This window comes from Eumetopias jubatus, unplaced genomic scaffold (genome assembly GCF_037043125.1).
Source record: "Eumetopias jubatus isolate StellerSeaLion01/CBP00866 unplaced genomic scaffold, mEumJub1_p1.0 scaffold_1, whole genome shotgun sequence".
Classification (NCBI taxonomy): Eukaryota; Metazoa; Chordata; class Mammalia; order Carnivora; family Otariidae; genus Eumetopias; species Eumetopias jubatus.
The window spans coordinates 199,022,691-199,035,472 of NW_028274807.1; the positions used below are offsets into that span (position 1 = coordinate 199,022,691).

Consider the following 12,782-nt stretch of genomic DNA (forward strand, 5'->3'; position numbering starts at 1 on the left):
GCCCCGTCTCTCTCCCGCCGCCCTGCCCGGATCCCGGGGGCGGTGCCGCATCGCGGCCCGCCCCGCGGCCCCGCCCGCCCCGCGCTCGCTCGCGCCCAGAGCCGTCGGCAGTCCGGGCCCGACCCGGCCATGTCCACGGAACCTGAGCTCATTGAACTGAGGGAACTGGAACCCGCGCGGCGCTCCGGCCCGAGCCGCACCCGGCTGGAGCGCGCGAACGCGCTGCGCATCGCGCCCGGCACCGCGCGCAATGCGACACGGCAGCTGGTCGCGGGCCGCGGCCACCACTTCCAGCCCGCGGGGCCCGCCACGCACACGTGGTGCGACCTCTGCGGCGAGTTCATCTGGGGCGTCGTGCGCAAGGGCCTGCAGTGCGCGCGTGAGTAGCAGCCCCGCGCGCTGGCGAGAGCGAAACGGGCGGCCAAGAGGCAGCGCCCTCGCTGCGTGTCAAGTCGCAAAGGAGGGGGTCGGTCGGCAGGGTCGGTTCCCGCGGGCCAGGTCCATTACCTTTGCCCCAGCGTGTACGAGAGTGCAGGCAGATAGATGGTGTATATCCTTGTCCTACTCCACCTGCATCAGGGGCACAGTTGCGCAGAGGCGGCTGCCTATGAATAACTATGAATAACGTGATTTCAAGTTTTTTATCTTTTAAAGTGTCTTGGCTTTTCTTGAGAAAGGCTTTGTTTCGACCAATCTCTGTAAGTCCCTCTTCCCAGCCCCACCCCTTCCCAAAGATTCATTCACTGTGTCCCCCTCCAGAATGTCTGGGATGAGGGGAGTTTTCCCCTCCTATGGGAGGGGGGCAGAGGAAAAGTACCTTGGGTGGGCCCCCTGCAAGCGGGAGTTTTGTTGAGCAAATACCTATTGCAGGCCCAGCCAACCAGGTGCTAAAACATGAAACACAACCACACACCAGTGGTCCTTCTGCCCTCCCAGGAATCACCAGCAAACAGAGGTTGCTGCCCCAGGGGCTATATACACCAGCTAGAATCGGTTGGGATTTTACAGCCCTCCAAACCCCTATGCCTGGACTTCAGACCTGTTGAATCAATCACTGGGAGTGTATCAGCAACTGGAAAGAAAAAAAAATCATTCCAGTAGACAGCCTGGAATTGAGAGCAGTTGAAAATCACTGCTCTGGCCCATTTAGGGATTTAGAGAAGGTGTCCCAGGCCTCTGTAGGCATGGAGACCCTCTCATCCAGTACAAGAGTCTGTCCTGAACACCAGGGTTGTGACAGACTACCAACCATGAACAAGGGCTGGGACACTGCAGTGTTCCCAAGGAGCAATAAAGTGGACATAGAGATGAAATACAGGACAATTTGGGTGTGTGTCAGAAGCAAATAGAAGAGAGGAATCAAGGGTGATATGGGATTTTTTTTTTTTTAACCTCAAACTGGGAGAGTAGCAATTTTTGCTGAGATGAGGCGTTCTGGTGAGGGGAGGGGGGAGGTGAAAGGAGAATTGCTTTCGCCACATTGGGTTGACACGGGCTTTGATCTGGGGAGGGAGGTCAGCGATGGAAGCCTTGGATCTGGGATAGGTGAGTACATAGAGCAGGGCAGTGGTCAGGACTGAACCTCAGACACTCTGTCCATTAGATCTGGGAGTTGAGACAGAACCAAAGGAACTTAGCAGGAGCTGCAGGGAACGGGAGGAAAACCAGGGTAGTGGGGAGCTCTGGAAGCCAAGGGGAGTGAGCATCAAACGATGCTGAGGGGGTGAGGATGAAGGGACCTGGCATTGGACCGTGCGCAGGTTGCTGAGGACCCTAACCAGCTTCCTGGAGGGAGGGCCAAGCCTGACTGGAATGGATAAAGGGGAGAGTGAAGGTGAGGAATTAGATTGTATGTAGAAGAATGTTGATTAAGTTTTGGTGCGAGGGATGCAGAGACAGATGACAGCTGGAGGGGAACAAACGTTAAAGGCTTTTGGTTTTTTGCCCTTCAAGTAAATGCGCGGAGATTGGGGGAGGAGGGCGTTGACAATGCGGAAGGGGTGTCAGTTCTGCGCTCGGTGCTAGGGATCCAGCTGTTCAACAGGCCTGGATCCCTAACTGCCTGAGGCCTTCCCGCCAGTTTTCAGACGTCGGGGGACGTGCAGCAGCGGGGGGTAACGAGACCTTAAGATAAGGCCGGTCATGCAGAGCCTGGCGGGCAAGGGCCTTCATGCCTTGGGTTCTCTTCCATGCCCGGAATGCTTCTCTGAACTGGAGCTGGGGCTCCTCCTCCTTACGGCCAGGCCTCTCTGCAGATTGCAAGTTCACATGCCACTACCGTTGCCGCGCGCTTGTCTGCCTGGACTGCTGCGGGCCCCGGGACCTGGGCTGGGAACCTGCGCTGGAGCTGGACACGAACGTGGTGAGCGCGGGGTAGGGGGGAGCGTACGGAAAAGGCGCGCAGACCAGCCGGCCACATTGCAGGAGTTGCTTAGGGCCGCCCGGCGTTACGCGCAATGACCGTTCTAACAGCGGGTTTCCCGCGACAGAGAGAGCCTAATTCTGCGCGCGGGCTCGAATGGGTTCCGGGGATGCTGACTCCGCGCAGACTGCCCGGAATCGCCCAGGCTCCGCGCCCGCGCAATTTCCCCACCTTCCCGCATCCGCATCCGGTCTTGCGGCCAGGCTGGTGCACATGCGCACACGCTCTGACTTGTTCCCCAAGAGAGGTGGGGTCTGCGAGGCGGAGCCGAGCTGAGCTGCCTGGGCTATGAGGTCATTCCTGGAGGCGTGGCGTGTATGAACCCGCCCTTCGAAGTTCCTCCCCCAATGAGACGAGAGCCAGATCCTGGCTGTCTACGTTTCAGTGTTAACGGTTGCCGCGCGAACTCGGATCCCGGCGCACGCGCGCAGGCGCACACGCGCCTGGGGCGGTGGTTGGAGTCTACGGGCACACGGGACTCCGGGAGCTGGCGGGCGGGCGCGGCGATGGGCGAGGCGGATGCGGGGACGCCTTCTTTCGAGATGACCTGGAGCAGCACAACAAGCAGTGGCTACTGCAGCCAGGAGGACTCAGACTCGGAGCTCGAGCAGTACTTCACGGCGCGTACCTCACTGGCGCGCAGGCCGCGTCGGGACCAGGTGGGGCCGGGATTTGGGGCGGAGGGCCGGTGACAGTCGCTGGGATCCTGCCCTTTCCCGCTAAGTTGCTGGCTCGAGTTTGTGGGCAATCCCGCTCGTCCGTCAGTGGGGATTCCGTACCGGCCCGGGGCCCGCCCGCGGAACCGTGTGCGGGGCTCTCGGAGCCTCGGTGCCGGGGGTCGAGGCCTTGTTGTTTCTGTCACAGACCGGTTGAACCAGGAGAAGCAGCTACGTGGCTTGGGGTAGACCCGGGACGGGCATTATCCACCTATGACTAAAGCCGACTGCGCAGTCTGGACGAGCACCTCGATTTCCGCGTTCGGACACTCCCACCTCCTCTCTGGGGGACGGGAGTGGGGGTGGGGGTGGTGGGAGGAAGTGGAAGGGGAGGTGTCCTCGCTGGGAACTGGGAAGGAAGTATGTTTAGGAGGAAGGTTCGGGCCCCTCCATATGCACTCCTGGACGGAGCCAGCTGAGTCCCCGCTTTCTTACCAGTCCTGGTCTGCCACCGGCTTCTGGAATGTGGAGGGTTCTGGAGTGGACCTGGCTGTAGTGGTCGTTTCGGCAGCACATATACTAAAATCGGTGTGGACCTGTAGGAAGGGTATTTAGGAATAGATGGGAAGGAAGCCTAGTTCTGGACTGTCAGCAAACAGGAGCATTTTATCCATAGGAGGTGAGGCAGGCTGGATTGTACAAAGCCCGGAGGAGGGGTCAAAAGAGATAGGGGTTACTAATCCAGGACTATAAGATGGGGTGCTGGAGCAGCTGTTCCTCTCTGAGTCTCCTAGGTGTCCCCATTACCAGACACCTCTGTGCTGTGTGCCATGAGTGTGACCACCAAGCTCAGGTAACTATTTTGGAGCTGGTACACCTCAGGGGAGCACCCTGGACAGAGCATCAGGAAAGAGAGATGGGGACCGTGAAGCTCAGAATACCTTGCAGCAATGGAACAGAATTCCTTACATGAGCCACGGGAAGGGACTTGTGGGTGATTCTTTAGATGAAAATTTTATAGTCTTTAGATTAAATTTTACTCAAAAGTTCGGCCCAGAGTTAGGTGCAAGGTTTGAGTGTGGATCCCTGGGACTGTCTGTCCCTCAGGCTTGAGCCATTTTCCATTGTGGAATAGTGAGAAAACCACAAGACACTAACCAATTGAAGGGGAGTCCCCAATTGTATGTAAAATAAAAACCATTAGTCACTATGGACAGTGGCAGAGTGGAGGGTGGATCACTATAGTTCAGGAGAAGGGGAAATTCCATGGTCCTGCTGTGCACACCTCTGGGATGGCTGTTGGAATCCTCCAGAAAAAAAACTTTTTTTCTTTTAGAATCCTGGCAGGACAGTGCAGTGCCTCCAGTCCAAGCCCCTTGTTTTATGAGTAAAGATACTGAGGGAGGCAAAAAGAAAAGAAAAGAAAACAACAAAAACCACAAGGGAGGTTCACCTGGAGAGGGGAAGAGACTGGAACATAAATGACTGCACCCCAGTCCAGGGCTCCTGGGTGACCAGGGAAGGGATGAGGAAGTAGCAAGTGTTCTCACCCTCAGGCTGGAGCTCAGAACCATCCAAGGAAGGGAAATAAGTTGGTGCTATCTCTGTGCCCGCCGTTCTGTAAACAGAATTCTCTTCCTTCTTGCCCCGGTACTAGAGTTTGCTCAACTTTCCTCCTGCCCCGTAGCACTCCCATCCTGGTCCTCCTTCCTATTGGGTCACTCCTTCCAACACATCCACCCTTTATTCGCAGGCTCCAGCCTTCATTTTACCTGCCAGATCTCCCGTTTCCCAGGGCCCACACATTTGTTCTTTACTACTCTTGGAGGGTTCCTCCCTGCCTCCAGTAAGATTTCTGCTGGAGTTTTCACTTCTTAGAGCTCTCCTCCAGGAGATTTTTTTGAAACTTGGGGGAGCAAATAGGCTTCAGTTCCCACACCTCCCCCAATACCTTTTCCCTGTGAGGCCCCAACCTCAGTCTTCAGTGCCACATACTTACGTGGCCTGGCCTGGGGCAGCCCTAAACCTACTGGCAGGTAGGTAAAGAGCATACTGCTAAAAAGCTGTCGAGGTGAAGAGCACCCTACCCTCTCATCTGTCCTCCTTATTCATTCCCATCAGATCGTTTAAGCTTAGGGGCTCCAAGGCAGCAGTCAGGGAGAAGCCTGCCTCTCCTGGGCTCAGGGCTGGACACAGGTTATTCTGCAGGGGACCAGCTGGTAAGAATTCCCCTGGGACAAAGCATTGGTCAGCAGTGATCTCAGCTGTGTCTGTGACACTCCCATTCCAACCAGGGCCTGACGTCAACAGGAAGTAAGGCTGATGCAATGGAACCAGGGAGTTTGGTAGAAAAATGTTAATTCAGAGCCCCGGCTGCCCTGGTCCATACTCCACCCTTCCGACAAGAATCCAGGCCCTGGAGGAGCAGGGGATGGGCTGAGTGGTAGAGCAAAAAATCTTTGGGCTAAACCTCCAGATAGGAGGGAGGAGGTGCAGAAGCCTACCTGCTTGGCACTTGTGGGACCGGCTCTACCAGGAGGCCGATTGGAGCCTGGCCTGAAGCTGCCTTTTGTACAGCTTGGGTCAAGATCAAATGGCATGTCACAGTGGTTTCCTCCCTATGTGTGAGACATACAGGGCTGGCCCCAAATCCCTCACCAGACGGTGTTAACATTGTAGAGGTTGCCCTTACCCTCATACCCATAGCTGGCTGGGCTCCTGGTGTGCACCAGTCCCACACCTCTTACCTTGTGGTCATGGCCCTTTGCTGGGGCAGAGTGGCAAAGTGGTCCCCCTTCTCCAGAACACCCCTGACCCCACCTAACTAGGGTGGTGGAATCAGAATGTGTAGTTGAAAGGTGCTTTTACTGTCAATAAGAATCCCACATCTTTTCCTGGCCCCTGGCCTTGTATCTTCAGTTGTCTTGGTTTTAAGGTATCCTTAGGGCTTCACCCAGTGCTGAGGAGGCCCCATGTAGGCAGCATAAAGAAGCCAAATGACTCTGCCTTTGCTGTGCCCATCCATTGCATGCAAAACCGGGAGCAATGGTGGGTTCTTCTCATCAGGACTCAAGCTTTGTAGGTAGTTTCCAAAGGCTGCCCCAGAGGCTGTTTTTCAAAGTGGCCCAGCCAAACTCACCTCCCCGTCTGTGACATGCATTGCCATGGGATGGGTTCTTTTAGGACCCTGTGTCCATGCTGGCCCATCTTTCAGGACGAACCTGTGGAGTGGGAGACACCTGACCTTTCTCAGGCTGAGGTTGAACAGAAGATCAAGGAGTACAATAGCCAGATCAACAGCAACCTCTTCATGAGCCTGGTGAGTTGGCAGCCTGGGGAGGGGGTGTGGGGAGAGGCTACAGCTAAGGTATTCTTGGGTGGGCCTAAGCAGTGATTTATTTACACCTAGCCTAGCCCCAAGTGGACTAGTGGTGTCCAGATCTGTTCCATCTCACCTGGAACGTAGTCATCATTTGGTTTCTCCTCTTCAGAACAAGGATGGCTCCTACACAGGCTTCATCAAGGTTCAGCTGAAGCTGGTGCGCCCTGTCTCAGTGCCCTCCAGCAAGAAGCCACCCTCCTTGCAGGATGCCAGGCGGGGCCCAGGGCGGGGCACTGCTGTGAGGCGCCGTACCTCCTTCTACCTGCCCAAGGATGCTGTCAAGCACCTGCATGTGTTGTCACGCACGCGGGCACGTGAGGTCATTGAGGCCCTACTTCGCAAATTCTTGGTGGTGGATGACCCCCGCAAGTTTGCTCTCTTTGAGCGGTCTGAACGCCATGGCCAAGGTGGGCTTCCCACCCTACCATGTATGAGGGTATATATGCATGCACCATGTGTAAGGAGCTAAGTGGGCTGGGCCTGACTCTAATCAAATACTTTCTTCTCCCTGCCTGGCCCTCAGTGTACCTCCGGAAGCTGTCAGATGATGAGCAGCCCCTGCGGCTGCGGCTCCTTGCAGGGCCTAGCGAGAAGGCCCTAAGCTTTGTCCTCAAGGAGAATGACTCTGGGGAGGTAAATGTGAGTACACGCCCTCTTTTGCTTCTTGGTTGTCACTGGGCAAGGCTAGTGGGTCACAGCTGCAGTAGAGTTGGAAGGAGGAATAGGGCTGGAGAAAAAGCCCTGCAAAGCCTCTTCAGGCATATGTGAATCTTGTAGGTACAGTGAAGCATTCCAGGCCACTCAAGCCAAGGTCATGGGCCTGTCCCAAAATGCCCAGAAGAATTGTCTTGGTGGTCTACTCTTTTCTGTTGTGGAAATTCCTCAGGAGATGCAGGAATCCATCTGATAGTATGGTGATTCTAAGCCAGATCAAAGTACACAGATGGGCCCACATCGTCAGGGAGGCTCCCGTTCAACCATTATGACTTTTTACCTAGAAGCTTTCTGGCTTCAAAGTATTGGGTCTGTGGAGTAGTATTAAACTCAGAGTGTGGGCATAACCTGTCCACAGGTAACCGGGGAACATCTGGTTTGGTTGCCTGTCTTCGAGGTGACTGCCCTACTTTATGGGGCCCATCTTCTATACAGACTATTGTCAAGAATCCTAGCATGGGAGGCGCCTGGGTGACTCAGATGGTTAAGCGTCTGCCTTCGGCTCAGGTCATGATCCCAGGGTCCTGGGATTGAGCCCCGCATCGGGCTCCCTGCTTAGCGGGGAGCCTGCTTCTCCATCTCCCATTCCCCCTGCTTGTGTTCCCTCTCTTGCTGTGTCTCTCTCTGTCAAATAAATAAAATCTTAAAAAAAAAAAAAAAAAAAAGAATCCTAGCACGGGCCATTCAGGCAAGAACCTAACATTAGAAAGCCCCATCCTAGCTGTGTGACATGACTGCTGCTCTTTGCTGGGGAGAGCCTGCTGGTTTGGCCATGCCTGCTGCAGCCTGTTTCCCTCCTCTCCCCCTGCAGTGGGATGCCTTCAGCATGCCTGAACTACACAACTTCCTGCGCATCCTGCAGCGGGAAGAAGAGGAACACCTCCGCCAGATCCTGAAAAAGTACTCCTATTGCCGTCAGAAGATTCAGGAGGCCCTGCACGCCTGCCCCCTGGGGTGACCTCTTGTACCCCTGGGGGAAAGGAGGAGAGTAGGCAGCGCCGAGGGCGTGCCGTGTGAGTGTGACAGGGCCCATGTGGCCTGAAGAATGAGTGTGCATGGAGGTCGTCTCTTACTGGGGGAATGAGCCCAGAGAACAGCAAAGGAGCTGGCCCCCTGTGTCCACCCATAGGTGTAGCAAAGCATGGCTCTGCACCCTTCTGCCCTTCATGTAGTGGGTCATGGTGGGCCAGGGTTGCCCCAGGAAGCTGCTCCAGGCTTGCAGCAGGGATAGAGCAGAATTAAGTCTCCTTAATTCGTGTCTCAGATACCAGAATCTTGGGAGACCCTACAAACAGAATAGGGTCATGTTTTCAGGGATAAGGGCCCTCCTCTATGGGGAAAGGTCATATGTTTTGGGTCTTGGATGGGGTGTCAGGACAGTCGGAGCCAAGGGCAGGTGTTCAAGATAAGGCAGGCGTGGGGGAAGAGTCTAGGTTTCCCTCTACAGTGGCTTCTGACTCCTCACACACACTGGGGTCAGGGAATGCTGGCTCATGGTGCAGCAACAGTGCCTCAGTGCCTCCTCCAAGGAGGATGTCCCTAGGCCAGGGTCTGTGTGAGTGTGGGCACTGGTCAGGTCTGTGCCTTCTTTGCCAATCAAAGCGAGGGTCTTTCCCTCAGTTATTTTTGATGATGTGTGCGAATGTATGAAATATTTTGTGGCCTCAGCTGCATGCCTCCTGTGGGGAAGGGGGTGGGGGTGACAGTCATCATCAGGGCCTGGGGCCTGAGAGAATTGGCTGAATAAAGATTTAAGAATTCTGCTTTTGAAGTCTTTATTATGGGCCCTCAACTGAAACTGCCCTCATGCCAGTGGCTGCCAAGGGTGATGGACAGGCTCACAGAGCACCTTTTAAAAGTCACCATGTGACCAATTTGTGAAGGATGTGGGGTACAGATATGTACTGTCATCACGCAGCACCATGGGGTCTCAGGTCATGGTACAGGCAAGAATATAAGCTAGAATTTAGGGAACCCACACCCCTCCCAACACACACACACACACCCCAAGCTGTGAGAGGCGTTTTCACCAAATATTTCCTGAGCTACTACTGCGGACCACGACCACACACTGCTCATGGCACCGAAGGTCCAGCTGTTAATTCTTGCTTTCGTGAAGTATGCCTTCTACTGGGTTTGGAAAGAACACTGAATCCAAAGTTCTTCAGACTGAACGTAGCTATACATTTGGCCAATTAGTTCATTATCCTTAGGTTTGGTTTCTTCTCTACATGCCACAGTGGGGATCGCAGAAACTGTGTGGGAATAAAATAAGGCCAGGTGGGCAATGCACGGTCTGGCCTGGGGCAGCCCTAAAGTGCTGGTTGCGGGGAGGCTGGTTGGGCAGGCCCGCTGGACCTGACCTCTCGGGGTCGGGGACGTCGGAGACGCCACACACGAAGAAAGCGTGAAGACACAACGTCCACTGCCCTGGGTGGGAGCTCTCCCAGCTGGGGAGGGCCTGGCCTGCTGGGACCTGATGTTTCGCGGTGCCTGCTGGGATGCCTAGCTTCTAAGAGCCGCTATTGATCCCGCCCCGCGGACCGACGAGAGAAGCAGCCAATCAGAGAAAGCAGCGTGAGGAGCGTGCGGAAGCGGAAGTGAGGTTTCCGTGGAGACAGCGGAGCCTGCGGAAGGCGGCGGTGGCGGCGGTGGCGGCGGCACCGGCGGCGGCACCGGCGGCACCTGCGAGCGGATGCCGAGGCAGGGCATGGCGGCGCCGACGGCCCTGTGAGAGCAAAGCGGTCGCGGGGCTCGCCATGCGCCGGCGGCCCTGACATGGGCGCCAGCGGCTCCAAAGCTCGGGGCCTGTGGCCCTTCGCCTCGGCGGCGGGGGGCGGAGGCCCGGAGTCGGCAGTCGCTGAGCAAGCTTTGGTGCGGCCGCGAGGCCGAGTCGTGCCCCCCTTCGTATTCACGCGCCGCGGGTAAGGGCGCGGATTCCGCCCCGGGGAGAACAGGCGGGCGGCAGGCCTCCCCGCGTTACAGAGAGCTCCAGAAGGAGTCCCATGTTTCGGGCCCCCGTGGGAGCAAGGGGTGGGGAAAGCAGAGCAGTCGGTTCTTGATGACCTGGCTGCTTTGAAGGTCCCCCTAGGGGAAGAGTGGGCCTGAGGCTTGTCCATGGGCAGGCCCTCTGCACGGTAAAGCTGAGATAGAGCCTCCCTGCGACTTCAGGATGTCTTTCTTTCATCCCTTCCTGGCCAGCATGAAAGTTGAAGGCTCTTAGCCTCCCTCTCCCCCAGTTCTTCTGAGGGAAGAATTAACCCTGTTTTGGCTGTTTCCATTCCCCATCGTGATGGGGTTGGACCTCTGAGGGTAGTAGCCAGGAAAGTAGGACTGGGCCCTACTGTTGAGGATGGAACCTGGGTAAAAAGACCCTCACCCAGGTATGTTCTCCAGATCTGGAGCACTGACCTCCCTTCTCTTTCCACGGGTCCAGACAGGAGCACTATATTGGCCTACCCCTGGTGGGCCCAGGGAAATGGTACTCAGGTGATACTGGAGATTTGGCTGTAGATACACGGGAGACCCAACAGTGGTAGTTTGGCTACACCAGCCACCTGGGGTGGGTGGGGAGGATTCAACCTTTTTCTCTTCAGGCTCCCTCCTAGCTCAGGCATCTGCCATCTCAGGTTGGCCCAGGGCCAGCAGTATCTTCTGGAGTGAGACACATGCCCAGGCCATCATGCTGCCCACTCTAGAAGCGCTGGGTGAAGGCAAGGACCTGATGTTGGAATGGCTACTTTTGCTGAACACTCCAGTGATGAGAACTGAACTTGGCTGCCGTGACAGTGTGCTCTGATATGATCTCTCTTCTTGGAGAATGAGAGAATAGCGCTGGCTACCATCCCACTCCCCACTTGCTTCTAGTAGACTCCAGGCCCTAAACAAGGGATTCTTCAGGCATATTATCCTCTCTCCCTCCCACCAAGGTTGTTCCTCCCCATTTGGAGGTGGGCACACTTCCCTGTAGTCTGGTCATTTGCCATGACCGGGTGTGGGGCTCCAGCCCAGCCCGTTCCCTCTCTCTCCATACAGCTCCATGTTCTATGATGAGGATGGGGATCTGGCTCACGAGTTCTACGAGGAGACAATCGTCACCAAGAACGGGCAGAAGCGGGCCAAGCTGAGGCGGGTGCATAAGAACCTGATTCCTCAGGTGAGGGGCCGGGCATTGGTCATAAGGGCGTATGTTGAGTGTGTGGAGGTAGACCCACATGTGGTCTGCTGTCATGGTGGGGGCTCTTGGGGGTGGAGCTGGCCCTCACTAGCTTCTGTTTCCATGGCAGGGCATCGTGAAGCTGGATCCTCCCCGCATCCACGTGGATTTTCCTGTGATCCTCTATGAGGTGTGAGCCTGGGGAGTGGCAGGCATAAGCACTCCCTACCCCAGCAAGAAACCCCCAGGCTCAAGGTGTGGCTTCCATTAAGGAATCTAAGCTGGGGCCACAACCCTGAATAAACTGCATTGGCCTGGAAACTTCAGCTGTGAGCAGGGCAGTCCTGCAATGTTGGTTGGGTGTTGGTTTATATGTGGACGAGGTGGCTGGCGGCTGGCGAGGGCTAATGGCAGTTACCAGCCCACTTTCCCCAGCAATCCCTACAAGGAGCGTGGCAGGGCATATGCTGGTCAGGAATGCCTGGTTCCTGCACCCTTGCCTAGCCTGCTTTCTTCCAAGCTTGCGTAGGGCCCAGCCCTGCTAGGGGCTACAGCACTTTACAAGCAAGGTCTGCCTTCTTCCAGCCCCTGGGCTGTGGGAGCTGTATGCAAGTGGGAACTTCCTTTCCCTCATTTCCTTTACCCCCTTGTTGGAGCATTTCAGCCGTTTGCTACCTCGATTCCTCCTGTGTTGGACAGAGGTGGGGGCAGTGCAAGCCTGATTCTTCCTGCCTACCTGCTCATCTGTTCCCACTCCCAGATGGATGGACAGTTTTCTGGCTGTTAATAGGAGATGGGACTGGTGTGGGAGGATTCTCCCTCCACCCAGGGCTGGACTGACCCCCCCACTGCAACTACTTGTTGCCCCACACACACCCCCCCAGTTGAGAGGGCATAAGATGGGATCAGGAAGAGCTATGATGCCTGTGCCTATGGGGAGTTGCCCCAACCCACCTACTTTGTCTAATCCTCCTTGCCTTTGTACCAGTTCCCCTGCCCCCCCCCCCGACCCCTGCCATAGGGAGGAGACTATCTGCCACCCTTTGGTGAGGGACAGCACCCCTAGGGCTGGTGCCAGTAGCTGTGAGGATCCCACCACCCCTTTCCCTACTGTATACCCATCCCCCAGGATCAGTCAATGGAAGGTACTGGAGCCCCTGGGTAGAGACAGAAAGGAGAGATCAACCATAAAGGAATACTTAAAATGTGAAAGTCTGTAAATAGTCTAGTCCATGATGTTGGGGCAGAGTCTGATTTCTACATCAAAATGACTTTTTTTTTAATTCCTTACTGTGCAAGCTCTGTGCTTTTAAGAGTATGGGAAATGGCTTGGGAAGGGTGGCCCCCCATCTAAGAAGGCTATTGTGTTATTTGTTTAGTTTCAATAAAATTATTTGTAGACCCTGCATACAAGAGTGGCATTTGCTGTGACATCCAATGTCTAGACTGGGC

General features: G+C 55.7%; 2 protein-coding genes across 7 annotated transcripts; both read left to right on the plus strand.

The window, feature by feature from the left end:
* Nucleotides 1–91: 91 nt before the first annotated feature.
* Nucleotides 92–8,937, plus strand: RASSF1 (Ras association domain family member 1). Of its 6 annotated transcripts, none has more exons than XM_028124325.1 (7): nucleotides 178–379; nucleotides 2,256–2,362; nucleotides 2,808–3,081; nucleotides 6,293–6,397; nucleotides 6,570–6,867; nucleotides 6,984–7,093; nucleotides 7,986–8,937. In XM_028124325.1, exons 1-7 carry the CDS (start codon nucleotides 251–253, stop codon nucleotides 8,130–8,132), a joined length of 1,170 nt encoding a protein of 389 aa, XP_027980126.1. In that variant the 5' UTR covers nucleotides 178–250; the 3' UTR covers nucleotides 8,133–8,937. The 6 variants fall into 6 exon arrangements, with proteins under 6 accessions (XP_027980127.1, XP_027980126.1, XP_027980125.1 ...); XM_028124324.2 differs by having other exon boundaries at nucleotides 182–379; nucleotides 6,984–7,099; XM_028124326.2 differs by lacking the exon at nucleotides 2,808–3,081 and having other exon boundaries at nucleotides 92–379; nucleotides 6,984–7,099.
* Nucleotides 8,938–9,786: 849 nt separating this feature from the next.
* TUSC2 (tumor suppressor 2, mitochondrial calcium regulator) lies at nucleotides 9,787–12,743 on the plus strand. The gene is made up of 3 exons (XM_028124331.2): nucleotides 9,787–10,098; nucleotides 11,210–11,330; nucleotides 11,461–12,743. Exons 1-3 carry the CDS (start codon nucleotides 9,953–9,955, stop codon nucleotides 11,524–11,526), a joined length of 333 nt encoding a protein of 110 aa, XP_027980132.1. The 5' UTR covers nucleotides 9,787–9,952; the 3' UTR covers nucleotides 11,527–12,743.
* Nucleotides 12,744–12,782: the final 39 nt, after the last annotated feature.

What these genes read in the sequence shown, in the direction of transcription:
- RASSF1 (XM_028124324.2), top strand. Translation starts at nt 251, where the DNA reads ATGCGACACGGCAGCTGGTCGCGGGCCGCGGCCACCACTTCCAGCCCG. An exon ending in GTCTGAACGCCATGGCCAAG is followed by an intron (nt 6,868 to 6,983) that starts GTGGGCTTCCCA and finishes CCTGGCCCTCAG; the next exon opens with TGTACCTCCGGAAGCTGTCA. An exon ending in ATGACTCTGGGGAGGTAAAT is followed by an intron (nt 7,100 to 7,985) that starts GTGAGTACACGC and finishes CTCCCCCTGCAG; the next exon opens with TGGGATGCCTTCAGCATGCC.
- TUSC2 (XM_028124331.2), top strand. Translation starts at nt 9,953, where the DNA reads ATGGGCGCCAGCGGCTCCAAAGCTCGGGGCCTGTGGCCCTTCGCCTCG. An exon ending in TTCGTATTCACGCGCCGCGG is followed by an intron (nt 10,099 to 11,209) that starts GTAAGGGCGCGG and finishes CTCTCCATACAG; the next exon opens with CTCCATGTTCTATGATGAGG. An exon ending in ATAAGAACCTGATTCCTCAG is followed by an intron (nt 11,331 to 11,460) that starts GTGAGGGGCCGG and finishes TTTCCATGGCAG; the next exon opens with GGCATCGTGAAGCTGGATCC.